At 44.7% G+C, this 18,732-nt stretch overlaps 1 protein-coding gene across 1 annotated transcript; it reads left to right on the top strand.

Annotated features, from left to right (window-relative positions):
• Nucleotides 1–6,214: 6,214 nt before the first annotated feature.
• Nucleotides 6,215–18,021, top strand: LOC106093380 (basic proline-rich protein). The gene is made up of 2 exons (XM_059360353.1): nt 6,215–6,479; nt 14,422–18,021. Exons 1-2 carry the CDS (start codon nt 6,477–6,479, stop codon nt 17,731–17,733), a joined length of 3,315 nt encoding a protein of 1,104 aa, XP_059216336.1. The 5' UTR covers nt 6,215–6,476; the 3' UTR covers nt 17,734–18,021.
• Nucleotides 18,022–18,732: the final 711 nt, after the last annotated feature.

Here is an 18,732-nt window from a genome sequence, read left to right as displayed (position 1 = left end):
TCGATTATACCGCGCTGGTATGAGCTGCTCCCATCCTCAATCCATTCTCCCATCGCCTTAAGTCTCATAGCCGCAGTGGACATCTCACACTAAATCTGTATGTCAATGGGTCGGATATCTAGAATAGTGCGCAGTGCCCTAGTGGGCGTGGTTCTCATCGCTACACCTATGCCAAGACAATATGTTCTCTGAACCTGTTGTATGGTCCTTATGTTGCACTTTTTCTCCATAGCAGTCCACCAAAGGAGGTCACCTTAGTGCAGAAGTAAGCATGTCCGCCTACAATGCTGAACGCCTGGGTTCGAATTCGGACGAGACCATCAGAAAAATTTTCAATGGTGGCTTTCCCCTCCTAATGCTGGCAACATTTGTAAGTTGCTATGCCATGTAAAACTTCTCTTTAAAGAGGTGTCGCACTGCCGCACGCCGTTCGGACTCGGCTATAAAAAGGAGGCCCCTTATCATTGAGCTTAAACTTTAATCGAACTGCACTCATTGATAGGTGAGAAGTTTGCCCCTGGAAAAGTTTTTACATGGCATAGTACCTCACAAATGTCGCCAGCATAAGGAGGGGATAACCACAAGTGAAAAATTTTCTAATGTTCCTGCCAGGATTCGAACCCAGGCGTTCAGCGTCAAAGGCGGACATGCTAGCCACCGAAGTGCAGGGTGGCCTCCATTAACATTGTATTGTTGTCTCTGGAAGAAAAAGGAGTAAAAGTGGTCCCATATGCTGATGACGTGGGTAAAGTTTCTCATCACTCTTAGAGGTATACTTCAGCAAGCTCTACGTGCAACAGCGAAGTGGGCTACCGAAAGTGGTCTAGGTGTAAATCAGTGGCAGAAGACAGAAGTAGTTTTTTACAGCAGGAAATACATGTTGCCTACAGTGGCAGCTATCTTCATGGGAGGAGAGAATGTTCCATTTACAGAAAGCGCAAAATACCTGGTTTCTTGTACTGGATAGGAAATTGAGCTTCAAGTCTAACATTTTGGATAGGGCAAGAAAGGCAACTCTTGCCCTATACACCTGCAAGAGAGCCACTGGCAAAAGTTGGGGGTTTAGACCGCGTGTCATGCATTGGGTATATACTGCAGTTGTCAGACCTATAATGGAATATGGTGTTGTGGGCTGGTGGACGGAGCTTCAAAAGTCCAACAACTGTTCAAAACTCAACCGGATCTAAAGGATGGCTTGTTCGTGCATCACAGCCGTACTGAGGATGACACCATCTGATGCACTGAATTTAATGCTACATCTTATGCCTCTGGACATTGTGGCTACCCAAATTGCAGTGACCAATGCCGTGAGGTTAAGGGAGCTTTCTAATTGGTCATGTGGCGGCTACGGGCACATATCCCATTTTCCAGGCAGTGTGGGTAACATCCTACCTGAGCCGCTTTTTCATAAAAGGTACTGTACCACTATTCCTCATAGAACCGATTGAAACTACGATATCCCTGGTAGTAGAAGTTACATATATTTATAATCCGATGGTTAAAAAACTAGACGACCAGGTGGGCTTTGGGGTGTACTCTAAAGATCTAGAACTGGTCATATCGAAAAGGTTACCCGAACTCGGATGAATCGGGAGATCAGTTTCTATGGCAGCTGTATCCAAGCATAGGCCGATGGGGGCCAAATTGAACTCGGATGTCGAAGAGCCCAACGCAGCTCACTGTGCCGAATTTCAGCGATGTCGGGTATTAAACGTTGATTTGATGGGCCCAAGGACAAAAATGTGGATATCGATACATATGTCAGCTGTATCCAAATATAGGCCAGTCGGATCTACAATGAACACGGATATCGAGAAGCCTAACATAGGTTAGGTTAGATTTAAGTGGCAGTCTGCCATTAAACTCACTTTGACGTTTACATCCATTGTGATTCCACAGGACCAAAAGAAGAAGGATGCCTCCTAGTACCAACCGTTGAACCATCCAGATGGCTTTTAAAAGCCCAAAAACTTGCAAATGTTCACAAATCAGACATGTTCTCAAAGAAATGAGAACCTAAGGTGGAACTCCTTCTGACTGATAGTGCGGAACACACACACAGAAGGTGTTCTATAGTCTCTTCTTCATCGATGTCCTCACAGCTCCTGCAAAACTCGTTGCTGGCAATCTTCAGTCTGTCAGCATGTTTTCCGATTTGACGTCTGTTCTAGCCAATGGCAGCGAGGCGGTAGACCTGTTCAAGTCTAGATTAGGCCACATAGTTTTGGAATGCTCTCTTTGTGACCATCTATCATTCGTTGTCCTTCGTTCGTAGTCCTGAAAACTTAGCTTACATGTCGCCAGAGGCATACCCACAGATTCCTGTTTCCCTGCGATATCTCAGTGAACTGCACAGCCATCTCCTTAAGAGATCTGAGACAGTCAAGGGCGGTTTTTATATTCAGCTATACGTTTTCCAGGGATTTAATGGCTGCCTGACTGTCTGAGAAGATATTTATGTCAATCGTCGTTACGATTTGTCTGTTTTTATAAATTTTGGAGTTAGGGCGACTTTCTGCGTACTTGGACCCAATTTTTAATACCATATTCGTATTCTACTCTTTAATACCTTTCATTCGATATCCATATTGTCTTTATCGGTCCACTTGCGATTTTGTGTGGTATTTTTGGGGTAACGGAGAGGATCCGCCCCCTTCCGATATCAAGAAATTATAAAGCATATTTCTTCTTCCTGACCATATTCGTAATCTATTCCCGAATACCTTTCGTGTGAGTCCCATATTGTCATGATCGCCAAATAAACCTATTTGAAGGGGTTTTGAGGTTGGAAAGGCCCCCAGGTACTTGGGCCCTACTTTTATTATGAATACCTCTACTCTACTCCTGAATACCTTTCATATGAATCCCATATTGTCCCGATCGGTCCACTTTTATTTTTGGGTATTACTTTTGGAGTAAGGGGGAGGGTCCGCCCCCTCACGATATCAAAAAATTTTATATCCTATGTTTCCTACCAGACCAACCTACACAATCTGTGAAAATTTCAAGGTAATCGGTTCAATCATTTTTGAGTCTATACAGTAAAAAACAAACCGACAAACAAACAAATATAAATTCATTTTTATACCCATCACAGAAGGATGGGGGTATATTCATTTTGTCACTTTGTTTGCAACACATCCAAATATCCATTTCCGACCCTGTAAAGTATATATATTCTTGATCAGCGTAGAAATCTGAGACGATCCAGCCATGTCCGTCCGTCTGTCTGTTGAAATCACGCTACAGTCTTTAAAAAAAGAGATACTGAACTGAAATTTTGCACAGAGTCTTTTTGGGCTATATCGGACTATATCTTCATATAGCTCTTATATAGACCGATCCACCGATTTAGGGTCTTAGGCCCGTAAAAACCCCATTTGTTATCCGATTTTGCTGAAATTTAGGACAGTAAGTTGTGTTAGGCCCTTCGACATCCTTCGTCAATTTGGCCCAGATCGGTCCATATTTGGATATAGCTGCCATATATACCGATCCTCCGATTTAGGGTCTCATGCCCATAAAAGCCAGACTTATTATCCGATTTTGCTGAAATTTAGAACAGTGAGTTGTGCTAGGCCCTTCGACATATTTCGTAATTTTGGCCCAGATCGGTTCAGATTAGGATATAGCTGCCATATAGACCGATCCTCAGATTTAGGGTCTTAGGGCCATAAAAGCCACATTTATTATCCCATGTTGCTGAAATTTAGGATAGTGAGTTGTGTAAGGCCGTTCGACACCCTCTTTCAATTTGGTACAGATCGGTTCAGATTTGGATATAGCTGCCATATAGACCGATCCTCCGATTTAGGGTCTTAGGCCCATAAAAACCACATTTATTATCCTATGTTGCTGAAATTTAGGACAGTGAGTTATGTTGGGCCCTTCGACATAATTCGTCATTTTGGCCCAGATTGGTCCAGATTTAGATATAGCTGCCATATATACCGATCCTCCGATTTAGGGTCTCATGCCCATAAAAGCCAGACTTATTATCCGATTTTGCTGAAATTTAGAACAGTGAGTTGTGCTAGGCCCTTCGACATATTTCGTAATTTTGGCCCAGATCGGTTCAGATTAGGATATAGCTGCCATATAGACCGATCCTCAGATTTAGGGTCTTAGGCCCATAAAAGCCACATTTATTATCCGATTTTGCTGAAATGTAGGACATTGAGTTGTGTTAGGACCTTCGACATAATTCGTCATTTTGGGTTAGACCGGTCCAGATTTGGATATAGCTGCCATATAGACCGATCCTCCGATTAAGGGTCTTAGGCCCATAAAAACCACATTTGTTATCCGATTTTGCTGAAATTTGGGACAGTGAGTTGTGTAAGGCCGTTCGACACCCTCTTTCATTTTAGTACAGATCGGTTCAGATTTGGATATAGCTGCCATATAGACCGATCCACTGATTTAGGGTCTTAGGCCCATAAAAGCCACATTTATTATCCGATTTTGCTGAAATTTAGGACAATGAGTTGTGTTAGGCCCTTCGACATCCTTCGTCAATTTGGCCCAGATCGGTACAGATTTGGATATAGCTGCCATATAGACCGATCCTCCGAATTAGGGTCTTACACCCATAAAAGCCATATTTATTATCCGATGTTGCTGAAATTTAGGACAGTGAGTTATGTTAGGCCCTTCGACATCTTTCTTGAATTTGGCCCAGAACGGTAAAGAGTTGGATATAGCTGTCATATAGACCGATCCTCCGATTTAGGGTCTTACACCCATTAAAGCCACATTTATCATCCGATGTTGCTGAAATTTAGGACAGTGAGTTGTGTTAGGTTCTTCGACAACCTTCGTTAAATTGGCCCAGATCGGTCCTATTTGGATATAGCTGCCATATAGACCGATCCTCCGATTTAGGGTCTTAGGCCCATGAAACCATATTTATTGTCCGATGTTTCTGAAATTTGGAAAAGTGAGTTATTTTGAGCCCTTCGACATCCTTCGTCAATTTGGCCCAGATCGGTCGAGATGTGGATATAGCTGCCATATAAACCGATCCTCCGATTTAGGGTCTTAGGCCTATAAAAGCCACATTTATTATCCGATTTTGCTTAAATTTAGAACAGTGAATTATGTTGGGCCCTTCGACATCCTACGTCAATTTGGGCCAGATCGGTCCATGTTTGCATATAGCTGCCATATAGACCGATCCTCCGATTTAGGGTCTAAGGCCCATAAAAGGCGCATTTATTTTCCGATTTCGCCGAAATTTGGGACAGTGAATTGTGTTGGGCCCTTCGACATTATTTCTCAATTTGTTTTAGATCGGTCCAGATTTGGATATAGCTGCCATATAGACCGATATCTTGATTTTAAGTCTTGGCCCCATAAAAGGCGCATTTATAATCCGATGTCACTAAAATTTGACACTGTGACTTATGTTAGGGTTTTCGACATCCGTGTGGTATATGGTTCAGATCGGTTTTTTTTATGACTTGTACTCATTAGTATTTGGTCCAAATCGGAACATATTTCGATATAACTGCTATGGGACATGAGGTACGCAATTTTCACAGGATTTTGTGATGAAAGGTGGTTTACATATATAACCGAGGTGATGGGTAGCCAAACTTAACGCCTTTTTACTTGTTATATATAAGACTTCCTTCCCTTCCGAACACTGTACGCTTGCGCGTTAAACAAAAAACCCTAAACAATGCATTTAACTACTAGGCGAGAGGGGAGACTAGACTAATCCAACACTAACTGATGCTAGACAAACGCTTAGATAAACTTGAGAATGAGTCAATGAGAGATAAGAGAAAACCCCGACTCAATAAACCAAAGGGAGATGATGAGCAGATGCCATATACCAACACCAACAACAACACTTCAGCCGTTAGTAGAGAGCTCTAACTTAGAGCCCATGAAAGTGAAACCAAAAGAGCTTACGAAAATGTAAATCTCACAATTTAAGAGATACACCTATAAGCTCAGCCTCATAACAAATAAAAAAAAAATGGTGCTGGACGACACTGAGCAAAACTGCTGCCGGTGCTGAGTTAACACTACCGGGGGTAGCTAGCCCAACTATTAGGCTTCTCCACATGTTTGTGGTGGCTGCTGAGCGGCAGCGACTGCTATATGTGAGGGGGGCCTCAGAGTCAGAGTTTGCTGGCTGGTTTTGTTTGTTGGGGTTTTGTTTTATATTTTCGGAAATTCCTGATGACGGATTTCATATAAATTGGCAAAGGGAGAACTTGAATGCATCATTCGCCTTTTCAAAGTTTAGCAGTTAACAACGAACGTGTCTTGGCATAGAAAACGCAACGAACGCAAACATAAACGGGCTAACGCTAAACAAAAACACGGAGGAGCATCTAGACGAAGACTTGATAGAGTCTGAAATCAAGATTTTTATGGATTTATTTTAGAAAAAAACTCATAAAAAATAAAGTTATAAAAATTATTGAAGAAAAAAAAAAGACTAAATAAATTGTTAAGAAAAAATGGTGAGTTTTTCAAAAAAATGAAAAAATAATCAAAGACTCAATCATAGCTCAATGCAGCACGAACAAAAACCTCCATGAGCCATGTACTATCTTGTGGTGTGAAGTGATTTATGTGCTAATCCCAGTTGACATTTTGTGTTGATGAAGATATTGGTGTGCCCACAAAAATCTATGAATAAATATTTTCCAAAAACCAAATGCAAAGAATATAAAATTTTCAAATCTTCAAAGACAATCGAATAAACGCATTTAATAATCTATAAAGTAAAATATTACAAAATCCCTTTTTTGTGTGACTTTTGTGAGAAAAAAAAACAACGAAAAAAAACCCCTTGGATGAGTTAAACAAATATGAGAACTTTTTGTTTTTGTTTGCACCAAAGAAAAAGAAAATCTTAAAAAAACAACTCAAAGACTAAGTAGACGACGTCACTGTGGGTACTTTTTTGGCTACCCTCAGTCTTACAGACAATTCAAAGTCGTGACAAACCGATGAAAGAAACCACCAACAGAAGAGTTTCCATATGAGCTGCAGTTGCCTGGGAGACTGCGTCAATAGTGGCAGTGTCTGGGGCTATTGCTGAAATTGTGCTAAGAAGTGATTTAATGATATCGCAACCACATTAACAACAACATCAGCATCATTATCAACAACAACAATGAAGTAGCAGCAGCCCACAAAGCCATGCCATCATTGCATTGCCTTTAAAAGGGCTTTCAATGAACATTTTGCGAAAATTGTTTCCAATGAATGAGTAGGATGAGGAGGAGGAGGACGAGGAGGAGGCGGACCTGCTGCTGCTGTTAATAATGATGTTGTTGATGCTGTTGATGCAGCTCCAAGTACAACTTTATACCCAGGGTTTTTGATGTCTGTGACGCTGACGCTGATGATGATGATGATAAGTAGTGATGACACTGATGCCCCATCACTTGTTTCCAAATGAGACATTTGTTAATAAGTCTTTGTTTTTGGCTTTTTTTGGATTAAACATTGCCAGCTCTTTTCGATAAAAATCTTTGAATCCAAATTTATGGATAAAGTGATTCTAATTAGCTCGGCTAACAAGCCTTAGGAATGGAAAATCCAACCAAATTGCCACTTAAATATTCTGCTAGAGTTTCTATGGGTTATAATAGAAAGATTTCGTGATTTGATTAAACTAATGGCAATCGATTTTCTGAAACAGATTGCTATAATTTTTTATTACAAATTAAAAATAAAGTTGCATAAGAAGATGTTGAAATGCAAGGGAAGAGATAAAATAAGATTTAAAAAGGAGGAAATATTTGAGCGAAATAATGTGACCTGGTCTGGACCTGAAGAGGTCTACTGCCTTATTGTTGCTGGCTAGAACGGATGTTTCATTCAATGTGTCCTTCATGACAGGTCACTGTTTGATCGAAGGTTGCCATTAACGACTTTTGTAGAAGCTGTAAGGACGTTGAGGAAGAAGAGACTAAAGAACATCTGCTGTATGTGTGTCCCGCACTAACAGTCAGAAGGAGTTCCATTTTAGATCAACATCTCTTTGAAAATTTTTATGATTAAGCGGATGTGAACATTCCCAAGTTGTGGGGCTTTTTAAAGCGCTCTGAATGGAACTAACAGACAACTTCCTTCTCTTAATCCTGACATAGCACAATGGACGAAAACCTCTAAGTGAGTCTGATGGCAGACTGCCACTTAAACCTAACCTAAGCGATATACTTAGATTTTCTGATATCCTGCACTAATAATGCAAATGCAAATTTGCCCATGAACATTCCATTAAGAAATTTATCTTAAATCTCTGGATTTCATAGTGGGTGGGAAAAACATTAGCCGGAAGTCAATTCCATATTCGAAAGTTGCGGGCGAAAAAGGATGTTCTCTGTAATGCATTGTCCGGTCCACTGGTCATTCAACTACAAACGGGTGTGAGTTCCAGGAATGCTCATTGTATTGGGTTGCCCAAAAAGTAATTGCGGATTTTTTAAAAGAAAGTAAATGCATTTTTAATAAAACTTAGAATGGACTTTAATCAAATATACTTTTTTTACACTTTTTTTCTAAAGCAAGTAAAGTAAAAGTAACAGCTGATAACTGACAGAAGAAAGAATGCAATTACAGAGTCACAAGCTGTGAAAAAATTTGTCAACGCCGACTATATGAAAAATCCGCAATTACTTTTTGGGCAACCCAATACTTAGATTTTCTGATATCCTGCCCTAATGATGCAAATGCAAATTTGCCCATGAACATTCCAGTGAGACATTTTTCTTAATTCTCTGGATGTCATAGTGGGTGGGAAAAGCATTAGCGGGAAGTCAATTCCATATTCGAAAGTTGCGGGCGAAAAAAGGATTTTCTCTCTGTAATGCATTGTCCGATCCACTGGCCAATCAACTACAAACGGGTGTGAGTTCGAGGAAAGCTTATTGTATTTCTGACAAACATATTTACATCAGCAAAAACAAGTAAGAGCGTGCTAAGTTCGGCCGGGCCGAATCTTATATACCCTCCACCATGGTCACATCTGTCGAGTTCTTTGCGCAGTATCTGTTTTTAGCCAAACAAAGTATAATGAATAAGGACGGAGGAGGAGCTATATCAAGTTATAGTCCGATTCGGGGCTCAAAAAACGAAATCGGGAGATCGGTTTATATATGGGAGCTGTATCAAGCTATAAACCGATTCTGACCATATTGCACACTTATGTTGAAGGCTATGGGAGGAGCCGTTGTACAAAATTTGTGCCAAATCGGATGAGAATTGCGCTCTCTAGGGGCTCAAGAAGTCAAGACCCAAGATCGGTTTATATGGGAGCTATATCAGGATATGGATCGATTAGGACCATACTTAGCACAGTTATGGGAAAAGATAACAAAACACTATGTGCAAAATTTCACTCAAATCGGAAGAGAATTGCGCCCTCTAGAGGCTCAAGAACTCAAGACCCAAGATCGGTTTATATGGCAGCTATATCAGGTTATAGACCGATTTGAACCATACTTCGCACAGTTGTTGGAATTGATATCAAAACACCGCGTGCAAAATTTCAGTCAATTTGGAAGAGAATTGCCCCCTCTAGAGGCTCAAGAAGTCAAGACCCAAGATCGCTTTATATGGCAGCTATATCAGGTTATAGACCGATTTGAACCATACTTTAGACAGTTGTTGGATATCATAACAAAACACGTCGTGCAAAATTTCAGTCAAATCAGATGAGAATTGCGCTCTGTAGAGGCTCAAGAAGTCAAGACCCAAGATCGGTTTATATGGCAGCTATATCAGGTTTTAGACCGATTTAAAGCATACTTTAGACAGTTGTTGGATATCATAACAAAACACGTCGTGCAAAATTTCAGTCAAATCAGATGAGAATTGCGCTCTGTAGAGGCTCAAGAAGTCAAGACCCAAGATCGGTTTATATGGCAGCTATATCAGGATATGGATCGATTAGGACCATACTTAGCACAGTTATGAGAAAAGATAAGAAAACACTTTGTGCGAAATTTCAGTCAAATCGGATGACAATTGCGCCCTCTAGAGGCTCAGGAAGTCAAGACCCAAGATCGGTTTATATGGTAGCTATATCAGGTTATGGACCAATTTGAACCATACTTAGCACAGTTATTAGAAGTGATATGAAAACACTATGTGCGAAATTTCAGTCAAATCGGATGAGAATCGCGCATTCTAGAGGCTCAAGAAGTCAAGACCCAAGATTGGTTTATATGGCAGCTATATCAAAACATGGACCGATTTGGCCCATTTACAATCCCAATCTACCTACACTAATAAGAAGCATTTGTGCAAAATTTCAAGCGGCTAGCTTTACTCCTTCAAAAGTTAGCGTGCTTTCGATAGACAGACGGACAGACGGACGGACATGTCTACTTCGACTTCACGACGATCAAGAATATATCTACTTTATGGGGTCTTAGACGCATATTTCGAGGTGTTACAAACAGAATGACGAAATTAGTATACCCCCATCCTATGGTGGAGGGTATAAAAAGACAAATATCAGATGAACACACACCATGAAAGTACCAATAGAACAGCGTCAGACAACCCCTACGTTACGACGATGTTCAAGGGGGGCTATAGAATTGGATAACCTACTGTCTTCAAACAACGCTAACGCTCTTCTCTGTATTCGGTCCAGTAGCTCCAAGGATGATTTTAAAGCTCCAGCCCATACATATGAGTTGTACTTCATTTTCGGCCTTATGAAAGTGGTGTAGATGTTAAGAAGATCAGACGGAGCGAAGTAAGCACTTGAATGCTTCTTTCAACACTTGGAATACATGTTCAACCCAACGGACATTACATTGTATCTAGATGGCTAGAATATCAAGAGCCTCTGATTGCGGAACATCTATACCGTTGATAGGCAAAGATGATCGTAATGGGTCAGCGAATCGTTTGTGTGACAAAAAACAGCATTGAGTCTTGCGTGCATTAAAATTCACTCGACTCATTCGACCCCACTCAGAAATGGCCAGCAAATCCAGGCAGAGTGTATCGTCCATAATCCGCCTCTTGTCCTCAATCTCACACCATGAAAGTACCAATAGAACAGCGCCAGACAACCCCTACGTTACGACGATATTCAAGGGGGGCAATAGAATTGGATAACCTACTGTCTTCAAACACCGCTAACGCTCTTCTCTGTATTCGGTCCAGTAGGTCCAAGGATGATTTTAAAGCTCCAGCCCATACATGTGAGTTGTACTCTATATTCGGCCTTATGAAATTGGTGTAGATGTTAAGAAGATCAGACGGAGCGAAGTAAGCACTTGAATGCTTCTTTCAACACTTGGAATACATGTTCAACCCAACGGACATTACATTGTATCTAGATGGCTAGAATATCAAGAGCCTCTGATTGCGGAACATCTATACCGTTGATAGGCAAAGATGATCGTAATGGGTCAGCGAATCGTTTGTGTGACAAAAAACAGCATTGAGTCTTGCGTGCATCAAAATTCACTCGACTCATTCGACCTCACTCAGAAATGGCCAGCAAATCCTGGCAGAGTGTATCGTCCATAATTCCCCTCTTGTCCTCAATCTCACACCATGAAAGTACAGATGGAACAGCGCCAGACAACCCATGTTACTACGATGTTCAAGGGGGGGGCAATAGAACTGGATACCCTACTGTCTCTAAAAAACGCTATCGCTCTCCTCTGTATTCGGTCCAGTAGCTCGAGGGATGATTATGAAGCTCCAGCCCATACATGAGAGTTGTACTTCATTTTCGGCCTTATGAAAGTGGTTTAGATGTTAAGAAGATCAGACGGAGCGAAGTAAGCACTTGAATGCTACTTACAACACTTGGAATACATGTTTAACCCAACGGACATTTCATTGTATCTAGATGGCTAGAATATCAAGAGCCTCTGATTGCGGAACATCCATACCGTTGATAGGAAAAGATGATCGTAATGGGTCAACGAATCGTTTGTGTGACAAAAAACAGCACTGAGTCTTGCGTGGATTAAAATCCATTCGATTCATATGACCCCACTCAGAAATGGCCAGCAAATTCTGGCAGAGTGTATCGTCCATAATCCGCCTCTTGTCCTCCTCCTTTTTATAACCGAGTCCGAACGGCGTGCCGCAGTGCGACACCTCTTCGGAGAGATGTTTTACATGGAGTTGTACCTCACAAATGTTGCCAGCATTAGAAGGGGAAAGCCACCGCTGAAAATGTTTTCTGATGGTCTCGTCAGGATTCGAACCTAGGCGTTTAGCGTCATAGGCGGACATGCTAACCTCTGAGCTACGGTGGTCTCCAAGCCCTGGGATACACCTGCTGTTAATTTATGCTCATTGGATGAGAACCCATCTATAACGACTCGTATAGTGCTCGTATATGGGTGACCCCATGAATAACCTATTACGGATGACTGAGGGGGGATTTGAATCCGTCTGCTGCGCAGACGATGTTAAAATACTTCTAAGGGGTAAGGATTCGAACCAGCTATGTAGACCTAGGGATCTCAATGTTAACCTAGAAAAGACTGAAATCTGCCTATTCACGGGGAAGACGAAGGTGGATCAATTCAATGCAACACGTTTCCTCGATAGAACGATTTCGATATCTGACAAGGTCAAATATTTAGGAGTAATCCTGTGCAGGAAACTTAATTGGAAGTGTCACATTCAGGAGCGTGCCGAGAGGCTCACAGATGTTTTGCACTATGTAGACGGGCCGTAGGCTTGAAATGGGGCGTGAGTGAGTTCGAGCATAGTCCAATGGCTCAGTAAAAGCGTGATTAGATCAATACCTACTTACGACTCAGTATATTGGTGGACTGCGAAGGAGAAAAAGTGCAACGTAAGGATAATACAACAGTTTCAGAGAATATGTTGTCTTGGCATAGGCGAAGCGAAGCTCACTAGGGTACTGGGGACTATTCTAGATATCCTAGGATAATACAATAGTGTCAGAGAACATGTTGTCTTGTCATAGGCGAAGCGAAGCCCAATAGGACACTAGAGACTATTCGAGATTTCCGACCCATAGACATACAGATTAAGTGTAAGGCAGCCACAGCAGCTAAGGCGATGAAGGAATGGATGGATGTTAGGAGCTGGTCATACCATCGTGGTTTAATCGACGTAAGGAAACCTGGAACGAATGAACAAGCTTCTGATCGGATACCTGAGTCAACACTTGTGGTCGAGTGTGAGGCACTGCCTGCCGAACAGTCTGGGATTGACGGAACTCTAGTATTGCCATCTGGAAGTTCATACTACACAGATGGATCAAAGATAGAGTGAACCTGGGTTACTACATTGAGAACCCAGGGAGAGAGATCTGTTTTCGATTGCCTGACCATAATGCGCGAGGACGTCGGGTGTAAAGGACGTAAGGTCTCCAACAGGACGGTAAGGCCTGTAACAGTCTCGTAAGAAAGAGATGCCTTCCCTGAGGATGGCACGATCTGCATCGTTTGCGTTCCAGGCCATAGCGGAGTAAGGATGAATGAGAAAGCAGACGAATTGACAGTGAAGGCCAGGGGACTGCTGTCAAGAAACATAGTTAACTCGAAGCTTTTCGGGTCGACGCAGTCCAAGTTAAGGGTGTGAGCTACAAGCGCGCATGCAACACTGTGGAACAGTGAAACTATCATGCCTTCTCTGAGGATGGCAAGATCCACATCGTTTGGGTTCCAAGCCACAGCGGAGTAAGGAGGAATGAGAAAGCATACCATTTGGCAGTGCATGCCAGAGGACTGCCGTCAAGCGGTCCGAGTTGAGGGCGTGGGCTACGAGCGCGCATGCAACACTGTGGAATAGCGAAATTGTCGGTAGTACGACGAAAAGCCTATGGGGAGATCCGGATTTTGAGAAGACGAGGCTATTACTTAAAGGAAGTAGGAAGGAGGTCAGTAAAGCTTTCGGTATCATAACAGGACACATATTGCGAGCTCACTTAGGTAAAAACGGTACGGCAAGTGATAGCATAAGGAAGATAATGAGAAGTTGGAGCATCTCCTATGTCATTACCCGAGTTTCGCGGCTAACAGACACTGGACAAAATATGCCGAGGTTTCAGTCATCGGGAAGGCATTCTTCTAGTCAGATTGTGCAGATGGTTTAGCTGGTAGCGTTTCCAAAACTACGTCCTTGTTGTTCTTCAGGTGGGCTACTGATACGCTAACCTTATACTGATTGGGCAGTACACTTTCAAAAATCATCGGGCGCTGCCTCTGTTGTAGTGTCATTTCTCCATTTTTCTAGGTCGCCCTGAAAGTCGAGTAGGTAGTGTGCTCTAATCACCAGTGCGGGGGTCGTGGGTTCGACTCCAACTGGAGGCCTGGCCTGTATAGAAAATAGACTGCCACTCTGACTTAACCAATTCATCTCTCCTTTCTCTTCAACAGCACAATTTTAGGTTATCATCCTAAGTAACCATCTTCTGTCTTATTTTCATTTCAGAAATTATTCATTTCTCTGATAGCACTTTCGGTTGCTGTCAGTGTTTCTGGTGATGTGTCTCATCTAGATACTGATTTCCGGGAGGATGGCTATCACTACAAACAGCCATCGGTGCCATTCCCACAACCGCCCTCAGGCAATGGCATAGAGGACAATAACTATAAGCCTCCCAGTTACAAACCCTCGGGTCCAGCACCTGGATTTACACCATCCAGACCTTCGGGACCAGCTCCTGGTTTTAGGCCTTCAGCGCCCAGTCCATCAGCTCCCTCGGGACCAGCAGCTGGATATAGGCCATCAGCACCAGCACCAAGCTACAAGCCATCTGGTCCAGCTCCAGGTTTTACACCATCTGGACCCAGTACAAAGCCATCAGGCCCTGGCACCAGTTACATACCCCCAGCTGAAGCACCCACAGGACCGTCGGGACCAAGCTATAAACCTTCGGGACCACCATCAGGACCAGCTCCTGGTTTCTCGCCATCAGGTCCAAGCTACAAGCCTTCAGGGCCAGCCCCTGGATTTAGCCCATCTGCACCGGCTCCTAGTTATAGGCCTTCGTCTCCTTCGGGACCTGCTCCAAGTTACAAACCTTCGGCACCCTCTGGTCCAGCACCAGGACCTACTGGCCCTCAAGTGCCCAGCGGTCCCGGCACCAGCTACATACCTCCTCCTCCCCAAACTCCCTCCAGACCATCACCAAGCTATGGTCCACCTAAACCGCAACCGCCCAAACCTCAGCCTGACTGTTCAGCCCCATTGAGACCAGGCCAACGTCCTGCCCCTGGTTGCCCTGCTCCAGAACCTGACTGTTCGGCTCCCCTGAGACCAGGTCAACGTCCTGCTCCAGGATGTCCCCAACCAGAACCTGACTGTTCGGCTCCTCTGAGACCAGGTCAACGTCCTCCTCCAGGATGTCCCCAACCAGAACCCGACTGCTCAGCTCCCTTGAGATCTGGTCAACGTCCTCCTCCAGGATGCCCCGAACCTGAGCCAGATTGTTCGGCGCCATTGAGACCTGGTCAACGTCCAGCCCCTGGTTGTCCTGCTCCAGAACCTGACTGTTCGGCTCCTCTGAGACCTGGTCAACGTCCTCCTCCAGGATGTCCCCAACCAGAACCCGACTGCTCAGCTCCCTTGAGACCTGGTCAACGTCCTCCGCCAGGATGCCCTGAACCAGAACCCGACTGCTCAGCTCCCTTGAGACCTGGTCAACGTCCTCCGCCAGGATGCCCTGAACCAGAACCCGACTGCTCAGCTCCCTTGAGACCTGGTCAACGTCCTCCTGCAGGATGCCCTGAACCAGAACCCGATTGCTCAGCACCCTTGAGACCTGGTCAACGTCCACCAGCCGGTTGCCCTGCTCCCGCACCACAGCCCCCAAGCCGTCCTGCTCCAGCACCACAGCAACCAAGCCGCCCTGCTCCTGCACCTCAGCAACCAAGCCGCCCTGCTCCTGCACCTCAGCAACCCAGCCGCCCTGCTCCAGCACCACAGCAACCAAGCCGCCCTGCTCCTGCACCTCAGCAACCAAGTCGTCCTGCTCCAGGACCCCAACAACCTGGTCGTCCCGGACCTGGTTTGGAATACTTGCCACCAAATCAACAGCCTCAACCAACAAGACCTCAGCCCCCACAAACACCACCAACAAAACCAACACCTAGACCAGGTCAAGGCTATGTGCCTCCAGGACCCACGTTCCAGCCTAGACCACCTACTCCTGTACGTCCCCAAGTTGATTGTTCGGCACCCTTGAGACCAGGTCAACGTCCTCCTCCAGGATGTCCCCAACCAGAACCCGACTGCTCAGCTCCCTTGAGACCTGGACAACGACCTCCTCCAGGATGCCCCGAACCAGAACCCGATTGCAATGCACCATTAAGACCTGGTCAACGTCCTCCACCCGGTTGTCCTGCACCAGCACCTGACTGTTCGGCACCTTTGAGACCTGGACAGCGTCCTCCTCCAGGCTGCCCTGAACCGGAGCCAGACTGTTCGGCTCCATTAAGACCTGGACAGCGTCCTCCACCTGGTTGCCCTGCACCTGAACCCGACTGTTCGGCACCTTTGAGACCTGGCCAGCGTCCACTGCCAGGTTGTCCAGAACCCGAGCCAGATTGTAATGCTCCTTTGAGACCAGGACAACGTCGTCCACCTGGATGTCCTGAACCCGAACCAGATTGCAATGCACCCTTAAGACCTGGACAGCGCCCTCCACCTGGATGTCCTGCTCCAGCCCCAGCACCGGCTCCCATACCACAGAAACCTAGTCGCCCAACACCTGGACCAGCACCACAGCCTACCCGTCCGGCTCCAGTTCCAGGCCGGCCAGCACCAGGACCTCCACAGCCCGGACGTCCCGGTTTCCCATCTGACAAACCAGGTGTTGAATATCTACCTCCAGAAGGTAACGAGGTGAAACCAACTAATGGCCAAAAGCCTCGTCCAGGACCGGTTCCCAAGCCTCAGCCACCAAAACAACCTGACTGTTCAGCGCCATTGAGACCAGGCCAGCGACCTCCCCCTGGTTGCCCTGCACCCCAACCTGATTGCAATGCACCTTTAAGGCCCGGTCAACGTCCTCCTCCAGGATGTCCAGAACCTGAACCGGATTGTAATGCACCTCTGCGACCAGGACAACGCCCTTCCCCAGGATGCCCTGCTCCACAACCCGATTGCTCTGCTCCACTGAGACCAGGTCAACGTCCTCCCCCAGGATGCCCTGAACCTGAACCCGATTGTTCAGCACCTCTGAGACCGGGACAACGTCGCCCACCAGGTTGTCCCGAACCTGAGCCAGATTGTTCGGCTCCCTTGAGACCTGGCCAACGTCCACCACCCGGTTGCCCTGAGCCTGAACCCGATTGTTCGACACCCTTGAGACCCGGTCAACGTCCTCCACCAGGTTGCCCAGAACCCGAACCAGACTGCTCAGCTCCCCTGAGACCGGGTCAACGTCCGCCACCAGGTTGCCCAGAGCCCGAACCAGACTGCTCGGCCCCATTGAGACCTGGACAACGTCCGCCACCTGGATGCCCAGCACCTGCACCTGCACCAGCTCCCGTACCAATACAGCCATCACGTCCCAGCTACCCATCACCCAAACCCACACCTAGACCAGAGCAGCCCTCATACCCCAGTCCACAACCAACCAGGCCCACATATCCTAGTCCCCCACCAACTAGACCATCATATCCCAGCCCACAGACCACCTCAAGGCAGCCATCATATCCCGGAACACCCACCGAGGCCGGTTCCTTGGGTCCAGATGGCTACAACTATAATAAGCCCAACAAACCGTTCACATATTAAGGCCAATATAAGCTATGTCTAGATATACATATACTCATTCTTATGTATTAAGAAATTAAAGTATTACAACACACGCCCCTTTCCCCACCCCCAGCTTCAATCCCTTCTCTTACTATCCCAGAAATCATAAACAAGGACGAATACAACTTTGAAAATTGGCGAATGCGAAAACTAAACTCAAGTACCTTGAACTCTACCATTACAAGCACAAAGAAAAAAGAAAACACAAAAAAATTTTAATAATAAAAACAAACAAACGAACATTAAAAATTATTTAAAAAAAAAAAACACGCCCAGACATAAACAAAACACACGAAACTAAAATTATTTAAGTAAACTCCCTCTACTTTTGTATAGACATTTATTTTTTAATAAAAATAATAAATAATTTTCCTAAATGAAAAACTGGTTGCCAATACTTGTTAGGGGTTCTCCAGATGAGATTGATGTCAGCGCCAATGAAATCTGCTTAGAAATTCTTGACCTTTTGGACCACAGCTTGTACCGCAATGTGTTCGGCAACAAGGCAAGCCATGACAGCTGTCAAGAGGCTGCACTGTGTCCATTTGATGATTTATGGTGGCTATGATGGCCCCAGTCACAGCCGCAGTCGCAGCCCCATTCCCAACAGCAAACTATTTGGAAATATGCCTTTTATGGCCAAAACAAAAAAAAGATACTTAAAAGCGAATTATCTTAATTCAAGTTTATGAGTTTCTAAAATACTTTAGACGACGCCGTATCTCGACCTCAACTCTTTGGCAGATGAACAAAGCATTGCACCAGACAGAGCTGCGAGTCGAACACTTACCGACCGACAATCACTATTCAGTTGTGCTGTGAAAAAATATCAGTAGGTCAAAGATGGTCTAAGTAGCGGCACTCACTGCTCGCAATGATTCCTATAAAATAGCATACAGGAAATGCCTATTAACATCTAACCACCTTTATAACGCCAATAATGCGAAACAAAAATTTAGCAGCAGCTTTGTGTGTTAA

Source organism: Stomoxys calcitrans, chromosome 1 (assembly GCF_963082655.1).
Source record: "Stomoxys calcitrans chromosome 1, idStoCalc2.1, whole genome shotgun sequence".
Lineage (NCBI taxonomy): Eukaryota > Metazoa > Arthropoda > Insecta > Diptera > Muscidae > Stomoxys > Stomoxys calcitrans.
Note: the sequence above shows the minus strand (reverse complement) of the source record. Positions and strands in the feature narration are given on the sequence as shown.